Source organism: Siphateles boraxobius, unplaced genomic scaffold (assembly GCF_051911475.1).
Source record: "Siphateles boraxobius isolate OS27281-9 unplaced genomic scaffold, OSU_SipBor_1 49, whole genome shotgun sequence".
Classification (NCBI taxonomy): Eukaryota; Metazoa; Chordata; class Actinopteri; order Cypriniformes; family Leuciscidae; genus Siphateles; species Siphateles boraxobius.
The window spans coordinates 216848-235000 of NW_027509130.1; the positions used below are offsets into that span (position 1 = coordinate 216848).

Genomic DNA, 18153 nt, shown 5'->3' on the forward strand with positions numbered 1-18153 from the left:
GAATCGAAAACCGGTTCCACTCGAGAACCGGTTCTAAATTTTACGATCCATCGATATTGTATGCCCTCGACGTTAACGAGTCCTCTTATCGATGCTCCTGCTCTGAGTCAGCCATAGTATGTAGGCCTACAGACCGTGAACTCACAACTGTCCCTTTTGTCCTTTATCAAGCACCATAGCACCGCGTCCAAAGATAATCTTTGTCCTGCAAAGTCTTATTTGATCAGTGAGTAAAATTGTCTCTCTCTGGTAATGTAGATGAACCGCTGCGCTTGTGACAGGGCGCATGTTAAACTGATCGAGCAGAGAGAGAGAGAGAGAGAGAGCCCCGGTCGCGCGCACGCACTCTCTCTCTTCGGAGCAAGGCGAAAGTAGGCTTCACCGTCTCAAAACTAAGCGCTGTCTTCCTCTCTCCCTCGCACATATTAATCAAAATAAACGACACGATGGTAAGGTAGGGAGACTAAAGTTTTATGTGGAGCATTCGGAGATTTGTTTTTCCTGAATTGCCGCTGGGTGTGAATTGTGCTAAAATACGTTGCCTTATCTTCTCTGAAAAGTCTTCCGCACATTCAGCTGACATAATCACACTTCAAATAAACGAAAAAAAACGATCCAGTGATGAAATGTTTTCTGTGATGACACACATCTTGTGGGATGTCCCAACTGGCGGGATAATCACACAACGCGGACACGTCCGATAATGACACGTCCAATTCGCGAACTAATGACTCATTTGAACCGATTCGTTTTAATGAATGGTTAAAACAACTGATCTTTCCAACACTGAACTCACGGGACGTTTAATCGGTGTATAACTAATCGGTAACACTTTACAATAAGGTTCCATTTATTACAGAAATTACATAAAAAGTACAGTTTGCTTAGTCAAGTGTAAGCATTAAAACGACTTGTTTTTCCCCCCGAAAAAGACTACTTTTTCCCACACAGTGCTAACAGGAATCGATAAGAGAATCGTTAAAGAATCGGATCGATAAGCAGAATCGTTAGTGGCATTGATATTGATAAAATCTTATCAATTCCCATCCCTACAAAGGATTGTGGGTGACTGAAGGACACAAAGGATTGTGGGTGACTGAAGGACACAAAGGATTGTGGGTGACTGAAGGACACAAAGGATTGTGGGTGACTGAAGGACACAAAGGATTGTGGGTGCCTGAAGGACACAAAGGATTGTGGGTGACTGAAGGACACAAAGGATTGTGGGTGACTGAAGGACACAAAGGATTGTGGGTGACTGAAGGACACAAAGGATTGTGGGTGACTGAAGGACACAAAGGATTGTGGGTGACTGAAGGACACAAAGGATTGTGGATGACTGAAGGACACAAAGGATTGTGGGTGACTGAAGGACACAAAGGATTGTGGATGACTGAAGGACACAAAGGATTGTGGGTGACTGAAGGACACAAAGGATTGTGGGTGACTGAAGGACACAAAGGATTGTGGATGACTGAAGGACACAAAGGATTGTGGGTGACTGAAGGACACAAAGGATTGTGGGTGACTGAAGGACACAAAGGATTGTGGATGACTGAAGGACACAAAGGATTGTGGATGACTGAAGGACACAAAGGATTGTGGGTGACTGAAGGACACAAAGGATTGTGGGTGACTGAAGGACACAAAGGATTGTGGGTGACTGAAGGACACAAAGGATTGTGGGTGCCTGAAGGACACAAAGGATTGTGGGTGACTGAAGGACACAAAGGATTGTGGGTGACTGAAGGACACAAAGGATACACTCGATGCATCAAATGGGCTGAATGAAGACACTTGGAGATCTGGACTGCATCTCTGACAGGAAGTGACTTGAAGTCTTGTATTTTATCAAATTTAAGATTTATGTATTTGAATTGCATATACAATTTCCATCCATTTGGATTACACAGTTTTAACATAAACACATTAATTAACTGCATATTGTTTAGTCATGCATAAATGAAACGGGTAAGATTTATGTAATTGCATAAATTGAATGTGGTTCATATTTGTAAGTCATATGTAAATTAACCCTCTGGTGATTTTATATATATATATATTTTTTTTATTATATATATTTTAGAATTTCTTTCTTAAGATATAATTAATTTGATGTATATCAACACGGCAATCTTTGGTGTCTTATTAATCTATTACTTGTTCCAGAGTAAATCGTTTTTGGTTAAGGGGAAAATTAGGTTTCATAACTTTATATTTAGGACATATTTCACTTAAATCCAGTATTTTAATGTGAGAACAACTAGCACTTTGTGCAAACGAGCACTTTTATTTAAAAAAGGGACATGCAATACCACAGAGGAGCCCTTATTGGCTTATTAGCCATTTCCACTCCCTATATGGAAAAAATTAAGAAGTCATTAAGTCTCATGCAAAGCCTTTTCTTCAAATTGTGCCTGAATTACACAGAATATTGATGTTTTCCCTATAAAAGTGAGGTTTTTGTATGTTACTGTTGTTAATAAAAGTAAATTGTATCTATATCAATTCAAGCTCAGTGCTTTACTTTTAAATTTTCAACAAACAAACATATACAAGAATTAGTAACTGCACTTATTAATGCAAAACAATTTTAATTTTATGATTAAATTAACATGATAAATTTCCCCCCTGCTCCATCAAATCAGGTGCTGACGGTTAGTCTGATTAGTCTGGAGTCCTGTGCTGAAAATACTCTTTATTTTATCTGTTTTTACCTAATTTATTGTGCTAATGTCTTCAGATCTCCTCTAAATTTCCACTTAAAGCTCATTTCATTGGTTCCAACAGACTGAGGTATTTGTTGGGGCTTTCAACTGTTTTTCTTTCCATTATTTATTTTTGCAAGAATTTACTTTATTTTTTATTTGTTGTCCATCAGTATAAAACAAACTTGATATATTTTTTGATTTTGTCAGATCAGCTCCTCCCGCTTCATTTCATCATCAGTGAAGCTCCTCCCAAAACTAACACATCATCATATCAGCTCCGCCCACATCAGTCACATGGTCAGTGAAACTCAAAGCAATTCTCCAGCTACAAGTGAAGACGAGCATCAGGAAGAGCTGAAATCTGCAAAGACTGAGTTTATTAAAGAGGACAGTGAGAACACGAGTGATCCAGAACCTGCAGAATGAAACACACTGAAGATCCTGAAGAACAAAGAGGTTGGTGTTTATTCTTCATTCAATCATGATGCTGGAGAACATTTCTATTAGAAACATTCACGCACTTCCTAAACTTTTAGATAAACAGTTAAACTAAGAAATGGGTACAAAATGTTATTGTTGGTTTGTTTTCAACATATGATGAGTAAAGTGAGGCTTGAAAATTGATTTTAAATTTTACAAGCAGCTGTTTAAACCACTTGTAAGATTTTCGGTCCCAATGTGCCCAATGAACAATGACCCATCGCTGAGGGAGAAAGTTTCTCAACTTTATTGGCACTTTGTCTGAGTATATAAGAATATGAGGGGAGTTACACAGAGTTAACCAATAAGAATACATGCCTTCCATTATATAGGAATACAATACATGGAATAATAAGTCCACATATGGTCAGTTTCTTGGTTGTCTTGGCTGCCGATGTACTTGTGGTATAGTGTACACCATTCCCCTGCTCCCCCTCCTAGCCTAGAGATCCATGATATAGGAAACCTTCCTTTACATAATGAGGAACAGATGTAGAGAGTACCTTCTTAGAGAACTAAGAAACCCTTCTTTCATATTCTTCATGCTACCATACTAGAATTCTTTTACCACTACAATGCAGAAGTTTGGCCATTACAAAAGACAAGGCTTTTTAGGTTTTCTAGCTGTAGTTTGCCCTTTTTTGTCACTTAATATTCAACAATATAATTGATCTGCCTGCATTGACACCATTGTCTGAGAACTGAACTGAGCTGGACGATGACATGAATGTTTTCTCCATAGAGAATAAATATAAATAAAAATAGATATACTAATGCTTTTTACAAGGAAATGAATCAACACTGAACTTACTTAAGCTGGACAATGACACTATTTTCTTCAGACAAAACTAACTTTTCCTGTAATCAATGTAAATCTGCTTTGAAACCGTCCATATTGTAAAAGGTGACTTAACTTGAAATAATTGTGTCAGATAAATTTACAAAGTTTCGTGTTTTGTTCTTCCCTCATATTCCAAAATATAAATATAAAAATATTTTCCACAAAATAAAAAAAACTCTGCACATCAATTTTGGCCACTACTGTATATTCGGTGTAGTCAGTGTCACAATAGTGTTATTTCAGACCCTGCTTACTAAGGAATGATGAGCTCAAGTCATCACCGGTGCACTGCTGCATTTTTACAAAATGTAATTATTACTTTCATTTAATTTAATTTCATTGCTATAACATTTCTGAAAGTTTAGTTACAAAAAGAATACCTTGATCATCAACTCTGTCATTATTTAACTCCAATACATCATATTTTTGTTGAAAAGTGCGTGGCCTCCTCCTCTCTACTGCCATCTTGTTACTCATAACTACCTCTCCAGTTCTCTTAAATAATTTAGGAGCTGAGACCTAGTCTTGACACTTAGGAACCTTTATGAACAACACGTATTCTTACGTTTAGGAATAAGAGTAAAATTATGTAATTCTTATAATTTTGACAGACTTGCGACTAAAATTTCGCTTTATACATACGAGTCCAGGTCAATGTGTAGTCGTCAACGAGTGGATCTCTGAACTGGTGTGAGTGAGTGGAGGCGGGTGTTTCTCTGGACAATGCCGATATTTAGAAATTGAAGCAGCTGATGGCCGATATGTTTGGCCGCTTTTCCTCCCCCACCCCCCTTCATCTCATAAAATCTAACAGTTAATAAGAAGTGACACAGACAATTGCTTAAATTAAACATGTATTGAACAACACAAGCCTCTCCAATCAGTGCACTTTTGTATAAAAATAAAATAAAAATGATGTGTAGCCTAAGTTAAATATTAAATACGCAAAACAGTTGTTCAACATAAAATATTTTAGTAATATGTCTATTTTTGTCTGAATTATTTTGTTGTGCTCAGTCTGTTTTTCACTCTTGCATGCGGTGGCGCTCGTTCATGGAAATCTGTTAAGTTTAGTGGAAATTCACTCCTGACAGCAAAATGGAAATATTTGCATGAGTTCCTAACATTAAACCTCCTTCGCTTACGCCTGAGGATGCAAACATCAATTCTGCCAACAGTTCATCTGCAAACATAACTCTAATCCAGGGCATTGCTGGAATCGGTCAAAAATGACACATGCAAGAAAATTGACTCCCTGTCATTGGATTTGCGGTCAGAGAGCTAGCCAAAGCTAGACAATAAGTTAAAGACAGGCTAGGCCCTTTGCAGCAGAAAGTGGACGCTAATGCTGACACTATCAGAGAATTGGAACGTGCAGCATCTGATCACAGTGATTGCATAGCTGAAATGCAATCCGTTATATCCACGCTTCAAAAACAGGTGGTACAACTGGATGCCAAATGTGAAGATCTGGAGGGAAGATCCAGAAGGAACAATATTTGCCTCGTTGGATTACCCGAGGGAGTTGAGGGTTCACATCCAGCTGGCTTTGTCTCTCAGCTTTTGCAGAGTTTGCTGCATCTCCAGGAGAAACCTCTACTAGACAGGGCACATCGCACACCACACGAGCCCCCCCGTCCCCTTGTCATTAGAGTTCACTACTTACAAGTCCATGATGAGATTCTACGACGCAACTGTCTCCTCTGATTCATGATGGGAATAGTATATTTGTCTTTGCGGACTACACAACGGCTGTTGTGAAGAAACAGGCCGCTTTCAAGGATTCGAGACTTCTCCTTCACTCATGCCTCGGGGTCAAGTATGGCCTTCTGTTTCCTGCCGTGTTGCGTTTCACTCTCTCCACTGGTGCTGTACATACGTTTGAGGACCCGGCCGCGCATCGGACTTTATAAAAAAAAAAACTGTCTTGCCTGCAAATACCTGAGGTAAATAACATGTAGAAAGTTTGGCTTTAAACATTTGGTCAGTGTGCACTGACAGAATATGACTATTGTCATATTGCTCGATAACTTGTCTGAGATTGTTGTTTCTAATAATATAATTATGTTAGTTTCACATAAGTCCACACATGTTTGGGTTATTTGTGTTGTTGACAAAGTTTAATCCTCCGTTTATATTTCTCTGTGTCTCATTCATTGCACTTTCTCCCAGGCAGCATAGAGTTAATTGTAGCTGTTCGAGTTTTAAAAAGGTATACGCATGTGTCTCTTTTGGGGAGATGCTTTTGCTGAGGCGGGTGCGGGGTGGGGGGATAAAGGCTTGTTGTTTTTATCATGTTTTTTTCTTCCTTTCTTCTTGGTCCCCGCTCAGTTTTTGTCAGTTTCACAGTAAACAATTATTTCACATTTAGAATTTGATCTATTTCGTGTATGACACAACCTAAATTGGCTCACCATTCACAGCAAGTGGGAGGAGTTTCACATTTGTTAGTTGGAACTGTAATGGAGTGAACGAACCAGTTAAGCGTAGCAAGATATTACATCAACTCCAACATTTAGGGGCCCACATTGTCTATCTTCAAGAAACACACCTAAAAATTCATGACCACCTATTGTTAAGGAGAAGATGGGTATGTCAGGTATTTCCCTCCAAATTTGAGGGTAAAGCCAGGGGCGCTGCAATTCTTATACACAGGTCATTTCCCTTTGTGTGCTCTGATGTCATAGCGGATCCCAATGGGAGATTTGTCAGTGTCACAGGTAAAATCAGTAATTTTCCAGTTATTCTCGCCAATGTCTATGCGCTTAACTGGGATAACGATAATTTTTTGAGATATTTATTTTCTGTACTGCCTGATAGCTCTTCTCAACATCATATTTTTGGAGGTAATTTTAATTGCTGGATTAACACCAAACTCGACTGCCCCTCGGTTAAACATAATACACCATCAAAGTCTGCAAAAGTGATTCAGTCTTTTATGGAGGAATTTAAGGTCTTGGATCCTTGGCGTTTTTTCTTTTTAACACGTCTGGGAAAGAATACTAATTCTTTTCTTAAGTGCATCACACTTTTACTCTGATTTACTTTTTTTTAATGCTAGGAATGACTTAGTCATAGAGCTTTAAAAATCAAAACGTGGCGGCCGCTTCTAGAAATCTTATAATGGGCCGTAGTTGGATTTTCCATCTTCCACAATGATCCAAAACAAACATCAAAATCAATGCAAAAATGTGCCACTGAGCACAAAATGAAGCTTTTGCCATGGCTGTACTCTACAGAAAATGAGTGGGTGATCTGAAGAGGAGAAGCACCAACATGGATCTGGGATCTGAAGGATCTGGAGAGATTCTGTATGGAGGAATGGTCTCTGATCTCTTGTCAGGTGTTCTCCAAACTCATCAGGCATTATAGGAGAAAACTCAGAGCCGTTATCTTGGCAAAAGGACGTTGCAAAAAGTATTGAATAAAAAGGTATGATTAATTGTGAGCAATGTGCATTAGAGAAAAACATTCATTTCATAATGAGATTCCCCCCATTTAAAAGTAAATTCTCCAATGAAAGGTTAGAATTTTGTATTTTTTTAAATAAAATATTAAAAGGATTAACAATGCTGATTTATTTTCACAGCTTTCTTTGATCATATTTACCAAGGGTATGATTAATTTCAGGCTTAACTGTATATACACGACTTACAATTGACAGGAGAACCTCTTTTGCTGTCTCTTCTTTTCATTTGTTCCATGGTAAATGTCCCTTTGTTCTTCATCATCATTTGTTCAATCTTCTGCACTAGTAGGAAATGACAGCAGCTTTCTGGCAGAGTGGGAAGGAATGATTTGAACAGAGAGATATGAAGCGCAGCAGGTTAGAGTGTTTTGGATTGCATAAAATAATTAAAAAAAGAACAAATACATGGCGAAAGAAGTTTATTTTAGCTTCAGGTTCTAAAGGGTTAAGGATTTTTAAAAATCAGGTGTGTAAAAAAAGCCGGGGGCTGCGCGTGGACCCCTATTTCCATCGAAAAAGCAAATCTGTATTTCTTGATTACTTCAGCTTGTTACTCAAAGTCATGAGATAATTTATTTAGACATCTGTCTAGTTTAATTTCCCCTTTGTCAGATGTGATTCAGACACACTTTGGCCTGTGTTGGAGACATTTAGTTTTCAAAAGCATTAATGTTAATTCTGCGAGAATTTTTTTTTTTCCAAAACAAGAACAATGTACCTCATTCATGGAAAGATACTGATCAATATCTTATTTGATCAAAATGATTGTAGTATTTTATATGGAAGCATATGAGTAGCTGAGCTGCAATATTCAATTTGATATTTAATATGCAAAATGACAATACAGAAATGCATTGCCATTTTACATATTGCACATTTTACACATTTTAATTGCCATTTTCCATTACATTTTTGCAATGTTGGTGCAAAATGAAAATGAAAAATCATTTATATAATTTACATTTGCCATTTCATACCAGTTTTAATATGTAAATTAAATACATGTTTTAACGCTTTATAAGTTGCAAAATTAAAATGAAAATGTATTAAAGAAATTATTAGATCTGTTTAAAAGCAAAAACTGTAGCAAAATGATCATTTAAATGAAATATGAAATGGCAAATGTAGATTATATAATTTAATTATCATTTTCATTTTGCACCAAACGTTGCACAAATGTAATGAAAAATGTAAATTTGCATTTCAAACAGAAATGCATTCTCATTTTACATATTGCATGATCATTTTGCATATTACATTTCAAATTGAATATTGCTACCCATATGCTTCCATAATTTTATAGCAGTTGTCTATAAACATCAGAGCTCACTTTTATGTCCTTTCACTTCATATTTCTCTATTTGAATTATTTTGATGTACTGAAAATTAAATTAATCTTTTTTTTCTCTCATGTCAGACCTGATGGAAGAGAGTGAGGAGAGTGAAGAACTGAGTGAAGTGGAGGAGGAACATCATGTCAAACCTGGAGAAAAACCTTTAAGTCGCTCAAAGACTAAACAGACATTTTTAAAGAAAAGAAGAGCCAAGAAATCTTTCACCTGCACTCAGTGTGGAAAGAGTATCACAACCAAACAAAGTCTAGCGTGTCACATGAGGATTCACACCGGAGAGAAGCCGTTCTCATGTGATCAGTGTGGAAAGAGTTTCAAAAAAATACAAAATCTTAATAGACACATGAAAATACACACCGGAGAGAAGCCGCATGAATGTGATCTATGTGGGAATAGTTTCACACTAAAAGTAAATCTTAAGAAACACATGAGTATCCACACCGGAGAGAAGCCGTTCACATGTGATCGGTGTGGGAAGAGTTTTCCATACAAACAAAGTCTTGATGTTCACATGAGAGTTCACGCTGAAGAGAAGCCGTTCACCTGCGATCAGTGCGAGAAGTGTTTCACACAAAAAACACACCTAAAGGTTCACATGATGATCCACACTGGAGAGAAGCCGTTTATGTGTGATCAGTGTGAAAAGAGATTCTCAAACAAACGCAGTCTTGATTATCACCTGAGAGTTCACACTGGAGAGAGACCGTTCACATGTGATCAGTGTGAGAAGAGCTTCATAGACTCTGATAAACTTAAAAGACACATGAAAATCCACACTGGAGAGAAGCCGTACGCATGTGATAAATGTGGGAAGAGTTTCACGGAATCAGCAGATCTTAAGAAACACATGATGATCCACACTGGAGAGAAGCCGTACGCATGTGATAAATGTGGGAAGAGTTTTAGGGATTCAGGATACCTTAAGAGTCACATGAGAATCCACACTGGAGAAAAGGCTTTCATGTGTTATCAGTGTGAAAAGAGATTCTCAAACAAACAAAATCTTAAGCTTCATATGAGAGTTCATACTGGAGAGAGACCGTTCACATGTGATCAGTGTGGGAAAAGTTTCGCACAAAAATCATGGCTTGAGCTTCACATGAGAGTTCATACTGGAGAGAAGCCGTTCATGTGTGATCAGTGTGAAAAGAGATTCGCTCGAAGACAAAATCTTAATGTTCACATGAAGATACACACCGGAGAGAAGCCGTTCACATGTGATCATTGCGGCAAAACATTTAATCTGTCATCAAGCCTGAAGCAACACCTGACAGTTCATACGAAGGAGAAGCCACATTCATGTTCTGTGTGTGGAAAGAGTTTTTCATGGCTGCAAAGTTTACAAATACATCAGAAAATTCATACTGGTGTGAGAGAGTACATGTGCTTTGAGTGTGAGAAGACTTTTACTACATCAAAAAGTTTAAAACTACACCAGAGAATTCACACTGGAGAAAAACCATACAAGTGTTCACTCTGTGACAAGAGATTCAGTCAGCCTGGAAATCTGAGAGCGCATGAGAGGATCCACACTGGAGAGAAGCCGCACACGTGTGATCAGTGTGGAAAGAGTTTCTCTGTTAAAACTAGCCTGAAGATACACATGAAGATCCATGCAGTGGAGAAACCACTTAGTGGAGAAACCAATTAGTTTCCCAACAGCCATGATGAGTGACAGATTGTATGGGTGGGCGTTCTGACGATTTTATATCGTGATCTTGAAGATGAACTACTTTTCAATTGAATCATCCAGATTGTGATCTTTTATGTTTTTGTAAAATGTTAAAACTACAGTGTAATCACCATGGGAAAATCTCAGAGTAAAACTGGGAGTTGTGAAAAATATGATACACCGGTGTTTTGCCATATGAGAAGATTATCTATGTATCATCTTGTTACTCTTTTAATTCCTTTTATAACTGTATCATATTTCTTTTTTAATTCCTTTTATAACTGTATCATATTTCTTTTTTAATTCCTTTTATAACTGTTTTAATTTTTCTTGCTCATACTTTGTGATTATTTTAATTCCTTTCTGTGTTAAGAACATTGTATTGCCATAGTGTATGAAATGTGCTATATAAATAAACTTGCCTTGCCTACAGCAATGACTGCCTAATAGATGGTTGTGCTGACTGACCAAATTATACCATGTGTCTCTATCATGTGTCTTTCATGCGCGCTGACATATTTGAAAAACAATTCAACGCCAACCAGCAATAGGGCTGTGAATGGTATTGAATTTTAGTAATGGGAGAAGTAACTCGATTTACTCACTGCCGTCACCCTCATGTCGTCATGTGTGTATTACGTTGCTTGCTTCCTGATATCATGTGCTCAAACACATTTAACCAATATTTATAAAAATGAAACCGTTGTATCTGGTCGAGCAATTTATTAATTAAACAGATTGGATTGTGTTGGTAATAGGCAATTAATGCTAAAAGATGTTTCATGACTCTAACACGTGCTTTCGATCTTCTTTCTGATCTGAATGGCGTGTGAAAAACACTTGAGTTTTGCCACAGACTTGTCCTAGAGTCTAGAATGCAACTGAATGCTTTTTCAAGCGTCTTCATACTTAAAATACCACAGAAAACTTCTTTTAAACAGGAAATGACAGAATATTTACCTACATTTTTACAGCTGGTCTATTCGCACGGGGATATTAGCTGAAGGTAAAAGTTACTGTAATCTTTACTGACATTGTCTGTCATGATTCCGAGATTGCACATTCGGACGGGACTACAATTACGGAGAATCTCTTGTACTTTACCTCACCTCTCCATGTTAAACTAGTCCCGTCCGAATAGGGCTTTTGACAGCAGGACTCTCACATATATTGTCAAGTCTCTCTGCAACCAGCAACATATTATCTTTTTAGTTTTATAACCTTGGTTGAAAATTGTAAAGACGACGTTCTGAACATAAACTAGTTCTAGAATCCTGGAAGATTGCTTTTTAAAAATAATGTCTCCACACACATGTATTATTTGAAATAATGAAAATGTGTGTGGTAAAAGATCACTTTTTTCAAGGAATGGGTAGATCAAAATATTATTTTTGTTTCTTTGAGACTCGAACCAAGAATTTTGATTTTGCCACAACACTTTCAACTGTTTTCCTTTCCAATATTTATTTTTGGAAGAATTGACATTACATTATTTATATTGTTCTCTAGAAGTATAAAAGCAAACTTAGTAACTGATATATTTTTGATTTTTGTCAGATCAGCTCCTCCCACATCAGTCACATCATCAGTGAAGCCCCTCCCACTGTAATTCTCCAATAAATGCTGGAATATTCCCATCGGCTACAAGTGAAGACGAGCATCACAGCATCAGGAAGAGCTGAAATCTGTAAAGACTGAGTTTATTAAAGAGGACAGTGAGAACACGAGTGATCCAGAACCTGCAGAATGAAACACACTGAAGATCCTGAAGAACAAAGAGGTTGGTGTTTATTCTTCATTCATTCATGATGCTGAAGAACATTCATGTTAGAAACATTCAAGTGCATTCATCACTTTTAGATAAATAGTTCAACTAAAAAAATTAGATCAGTTGAAACTAATTATTTTAGCTTTTGTGATAGAAAATTTGATTTTCATTGATCTTTAGTAGATATTACAAAGTAGGGTGAGCCACATGTTTCTATTGTTCTTTTGTGATATGTGAACGGGAAAATATATGTTTATGAACAGTATGTATGTTTGTATACCTGTGGAACAGCAGGAGTAAGACACTGTGGGAACAGCTGGGCAAGGACCTTTGACCCTAGTATTAACTTTTGGTGGTCCTAACTGTCAGCTAAGTGACAAATAGAAGTTTATGTACCAATGGGTCTCTTATCATGGAAGGAGCCCTGCTGAATAAGGCCTTAAAATAAGTATAAAAGCTGCCCAGCTCTTCCTGTCTGGGTCTCACTCACCATATAGTGTAACTTTCTCGGTGGAGACTGGGCCTTCTTGCAAGAGTAAATACTTTTTAAAAGACTATTTGATTCAGAGTGTCTCTTACGCAGTGCTGACGGGTTGATAGAAATTTTTACATTTTACATTTATTTTATATCTGCTTCTCAAGTTTTTGCAACTGTTACCAACATTTTGGACATTTCTCAATACAGTTTACAACAATGTGATTTGTTATTTTTTTAACAATAAAACGAAAACACCAAACTGTATCATGAAACAAGTAAATGAACTTTCCAAAATATCCGACAGGGTTGTAAGGATAAATTAATTAAAACCTGGGGCCGAATGTATAAAGCCGCTCAGAGTGAAATTTTTGTCTGAAGTAGTGATGGCTGATGGGTATCGAAACCCGCTATTAAACGTGACCTGGGGCTAAATTATTAAAGACTGCAGTTTCGATAAGCTCCGACATTACCGGTTCTGCTGTTGGTACTAGAGAAAATTTAAAAGACACATATTATTTATTATTGATATATAGGCGTTATATCTGTAAATCTGAAAATGTCTATTCTGACTAAACCCAACTGTGATACTTTTGTTCTCATATATTTATATTTTTATTTTTTATTCTTATAATTTGTAGTATTATGTTTCTTGTTGTATCTGTATTTGTATATGTCAACTGGAAGCCTCAGTAACAAAACAAATTCATTGTGTGTGCAAGCACACTTGGCAATAAAGCTCTTTCTGATTCTGATATTGCCAGCTGTTTCTATATCCGATAAAATTAAATAATTTGTCTATGATCCATTTTTGCTATTTGCAATCCAAAAGAGAGCGAGATCTCTCACTCGGAGTTAAGGCCCACTCACACCAAGCACAATAACTATAAAGATAACTATAATGATAACTATATTTGTGTCCACACCAACGAACGACAACGTCTGTTTATTCTAAGACGTGCGCTGCGGTATCACAGTGTGTACAATGTCATTGAACATGTTTTTGCTTTGCTGTTCTTGTTGCATTATACTGCTTTAACCAGCAGATGTCCTCAGCATGGTATGCTTTGAGTGAAGCCTGTGTTATCGAGTTAATAATCTAACAGTGAATTTAGCTGACGTAGTCAATATAGTGGAATAAAAACACCTGGTCGTTTTCACCGCAACTTTAAAGGAAGCAAGACAGTGTTTTTGGAAACGAGCGCTGGACACTGGTAATACTTCTCACCGTTATTCAGAGGGATATAAACAATTGTTTTCCATATCCATTTTCTTGAAAAGGGGCTTGAGTTGTCAAACAGTGGAGGATTGTTCTGGACCTTGGCGATTAACTTCTCACAATTTTCCCATTTTAAAAGCGTGAGACCTTTGTTTAAATTAGAAGGGACTCTGAGTGTCAGTGAGCATCTTGACCGTTTTATCGTTTGACAGTTGAAAAAAGTCGTTCTGAAAGTGATCCCAACGATGTTGTTTCTCATATCTTTATCATTATAGTTGATTGAACTCTGCTATTCTTTAATATGGAAAATGATTTTTAGAACTATATCTTTATCTTTATAGTTATCGTGCTTGGTGTGAATGGGCCTTTACACAACACGAAAGCCCTGCTTAAAGGGTCACTTCACCCATTTGCATTAAGGTTTGTATTGTTAGAAACCCAGTCATATATTATAATGATGGTGGAATTTTGCTTGTTTTTTTTCTGAGATGGGAGAAAAAAGGATTTAAGTGTTTTACTTCCGTCCTATCGTGACGTAAATATCGTCATTTTGCGTCACGATAGGACGGAAGATAAATTTCATTGCATATTAAGAAAACTACAGCCTTTAGCTCATTATTATTCAAGGGCGTGGGACCCACTCACCCCACCGGCCTATTACAGATCAGTGGGTGGGACTAAACCTGAAGAAACTAAACTATTAATCCGCCATCTTGCTTGGAAGACAGCAAGCTAAGCTAACAAGCGCTCAAGGAGTTAGATTTACCATAATGCCTGAATTTACGACACACGATATGGAAGACGAGGATTTTGAAAATCTTTTGCTCGAAACTGATGTTCGTGGCTATTTATACAAGCCACAATATAGCGAAGAGCAGCTGAGGCTGATGGAGGAACAAGAGGCGGCGGCGTCGGCTGCGGCAGCGGCCGACCGCGGGAGACCAGCCCGGCGCAGACGAGAAGCCCGGGCTTGCTCGCGCTGTAGCGAATTGGTTGTGCTCGTGCTGTACCTGTGCGCCTATGGACACCGAGCTAGAGTCTGTCTGCTGCAAAGAATCTCAAAAATGCCAATTCCTTCTAGAAGAAATGTCAGAGGCAGACACGGACATGGAGTGTTGTGTTGTGAACCATCCGAGTTTCGCACCGCATATGGACAGAGGCGTCCTAGATACTCTCCTACTCTATCGGTAGGGCATGAAAACTTACTTTTGGACCTTTCCTTGAGGTGACTGAACATCCCGGTACCATACAATAGTTAACCATTTCAAAATAAATAGTAAGAAGGAATAAATCAAGAATGAGATCGCAAATGATTTTCAAACTCAAGTGGTAACTTTAGCTAGCGTAATGCATTCTCGTATAGGCGGGTCACGCATAGGCGGTGTTCTGGATTAGTGGGAGTGGCTTCTGGAGCTGTTCAAACGCGTTGCATTGTGGGAAATGTGGAAAGTATAAAGTTACTTTCTGTCATAACTCGGTCAAAAAGGCACCAAATTTGAAAATTTTGACAGATTTCGAATACATATATGACCCACTTTCAATGAAGATCAAGGTTCCCAGGGGTGAAATGCTCCTTTAATAAGTGACGATAGCCGAGAGAACTAACATACAAACATCTGGTTACACTTTAAGCCTGTGATATGAATCTCTTTTTATTTTTTCGATTTCAATTTTGTCTTCCAAGCACTAGCATAGCTAGAAAAGAGACTCTGGGTGTTCATCTGAAAAACTGGGTGTGCCACATTTATTGTCAGATTACTGTGCAAAATTATTAACCATAACTATACATATAGTACACATATAGATAGTATACATATAGAAGAAATACTGTAAATTCAGGAACTTCCTCTCCAAGTCCATAGTGCTTGCTCGGTACCTGTAATATTTACATCAGGCCAAACGTGTCAGATCCAGGCAGCAAGGAGGCAGAGGCCTTCATTATTCTGAGGAGTCACTCTGAAAACGGTTGTTAATTTCCATCAAAATCCACAAGGATTGCAAATTCAAGTCACTCCAAATGGGTGCACACCTGCCCACTGTAGAGGTCACACATGCGAGTTGGAAAGCCTGGCAGGTCTTTTTTTTTGTCCCAGTTGTGCACATCGTTTTTTTTTCATGATGTCATCAGTAAACCCAAATATTCTCTCAAATTCCCCATCTGAGTTATTCCTAAATGTAGTAAAAGTTTATTTTAAGCCCTCAATCATGTGGACACAGTCAGTAACAGAAACAGATAGGGACTGCAGGCCTTTTGTCGCAAATTCACTTGCGCTGAACAGCTTAGAAAATGCAACAAGGAGAAAGATGAGCCTCTTGGTCTGTATTTGTTGCAAAAGAGACTCTGCATCTATTTTGGCCTGGCCTGAGCCTCCAGACTCAGACATTCAGTGTTTCCAATATGACGTCGTACAAAGTCAAGACTCGACTCAGACTCTGATTTAATATCTGATCTAATATCCGTGGAGCGCACAAGCTCCAGACAGGGTTTGTCAGGGTGTAGCTCTTTTTGGATCTGTAGAAACCCTGCGTGTCTGTTGGCTCCAGTCATGAAATAGTGCAGTGAATTTATAACATCAAAAAAACTGATCACAGTAGGAGATACTTTTGAGGCTGTTGAAAGAACAAGATTCAGGCGTTGCGAGTGGCAGTGAACATTACACTGCGTGGGGGAACGTCTTTTTGAGGAGCACCTGCACCCCAGCTCTCCCACCTGGCATGACTGCCGCTCCGTCAAAACTGAAACCCACACACAATTCAGGATCCAGCTGCAGCGGTTCCAGTACTTCCAAAACTTTGCTAGCGATGCCAGAGGATGGCATATCATCTGTTGGCAAAAATCCGACAGCTCTCTCTCTTACATTGCCATTAAATATATACCTCAGACAGACAGCAATTAGTTCTTTCTTCGAGAGGTCCTTGTACTCATCAGTTAAAACAGCATAATAGGTGTCAGCCTGTGCATGCAATTCTGCTCTGATTTTTCATCGGAGAAGTGATGCTGCAGTTTCAAGGAGGTCGTTTTGAATATCTGGGCTCATCATTTCTGCATTAGCTGGAAGCTCATCAAGGCGTTGTTTTATCTCAGGGTCATATTTACAAAGCACTTTGAACAACTCAAAAAAGTTTCCTCTGTTCAGGCTTTCTGTGTCTTTCTGTGTATTCCTTGTGACCACTCAGTGCATCTGTATTTTTGGTTGCAGGTTAAGGAACCACTGGCATTATTGGAGATTGACTGAGTTGACTGAGTTATACTGAGTCGGGTGGGTTATATTAGCTGGATCTGATTTTTGAGGGGGTCATGACCCCCGTAACCCTCGTGCAAATTACGCGCATGGCGGCTTCTGTCTGCTGTGGATCCTCTCATGTCTTTTCAGATGTTCTGATCGACAGAATCTCTTGTCGCAGTGTGAACACTTATAAGGTTTTTCTCCAGTGTGAATTCTCTGGTGTTGTTTTAAATGGCTCACTGATATAAAAGTCTTCTCACACTCAAAGCACATGTACTCTCTCACACTAGTATGATTTTTCTGATGTGTTTGTAAACTATACAGCAGTGAAAAACTCTTTCCACACGACTTCTCTTTCCGTGAAAGGCTTCTCTTCAGTATGAACTCTCATGTGAACATCAAGACTTCGTTTGTATGTAAAACTCTTCCCACACTGATCACATGTGAACGGCTTCTCTCCAGTGTGGATACTCATGTGTTCCTTAAGATAGAATTTTTGTGTGAAACTCTTCCCACTTTTATCACATTCATGCGGCTTCTCTCCGGTGTGTACTCTCATGTGAACATCAAGACTGTGTTTGGTTGTGTAACTCTTTCCACACTGAGTGCAGGTTGTAGATTTCTTGGCTCTTCTTTTCTTTAAAAATGTCTTTTTAGTCTTTGAGCGACTCAAAGGTTTTTCTCCAGGTTGGACATGATGTTTCTCCTACACTTCACTCAGTTTCACTGATTTAGATTTTTTTTAACTAATCACAACTAACTTTTTTTTTCTTGCAGAATTAACATTAATGCTTTTGAACACTAAATGTCTCTAACACGGCCCAAAGTGTTTCAGAATTGTCTGAATATACGACAAAGGGGAAATTAAACTAGACAGATGTCTAAATATATAATCTCGTGACTTGAGTACCTAGTAACAGAAGGCTTTGCTGAATTATA

The 18153-nt window shown here is 38.2% G+C and overlaps 3 protein-coding genes across 8 annotated transcripts in view; 2 read left to right on the top strand and 1 right to left on the bottom strand.

The window, feature by feature from the left end:
- LOC143711083 (uncharacterized) overlaps positions 1 to 10958 on the top strand; it is a 164794-nt gene extending 153836 nt beyond the window's left edge. The window contains exons 1-2 of one of the 2 annotated variants that reach the window (XM_077202379.1): positions 3009 to 3167; positions 8919 to 10958. In XM_077202379.1, the coding sequence (XP_077058494.1) occupies positions 3134 to 3167; positions 8919 to 10504 (1620 nt within the window). In that variant the 5' untranslated portion in view covers positions 3009 to 3133 and the 3' untranslated portion in view covers positions 10505 to 10958. Of the gene's footprint in view, positions 1 to 3008; positions 3168 to 8918 lie in introns of those variants that run through there. The other variant, XM_077202380.1, reaches the window with a different exon arrangement.
- LOC143711142 (uncharacterized) overlaps positions 1 to 18153 on the bottom strand; it is a 376270-nt gene that overhangs the window by 96690 nt on the left and 261427 nt on the right. The window contains exon 1 of one of the 3 annotated variants that reach the window (XM_077202485.1): positions 17612 to 17916. The exons of the other annotated variants lie outside the window; for them this stretch is intronic. Within the exon in view, the coding sequence (XP_077058600.1) occupies positions 17612 to 17773 (162 nt within the window). The 5' untranslated portion in view covers positions 17774 to 17916. Of the gene's footprint in view, positions 1 to 17611; positions 17917 to 18153 lie in introns of those variants that run through there. 3 annotated transcript variants of the gene reach the window in all.
- Positions 1 to 18153, top strand: part of LOC143711160 (uncharacterized) — a 312783-nt gene that overhangs the window by 17431 nt on the left and 277199 nt on the right. The window lies entirely within an intron of this gene.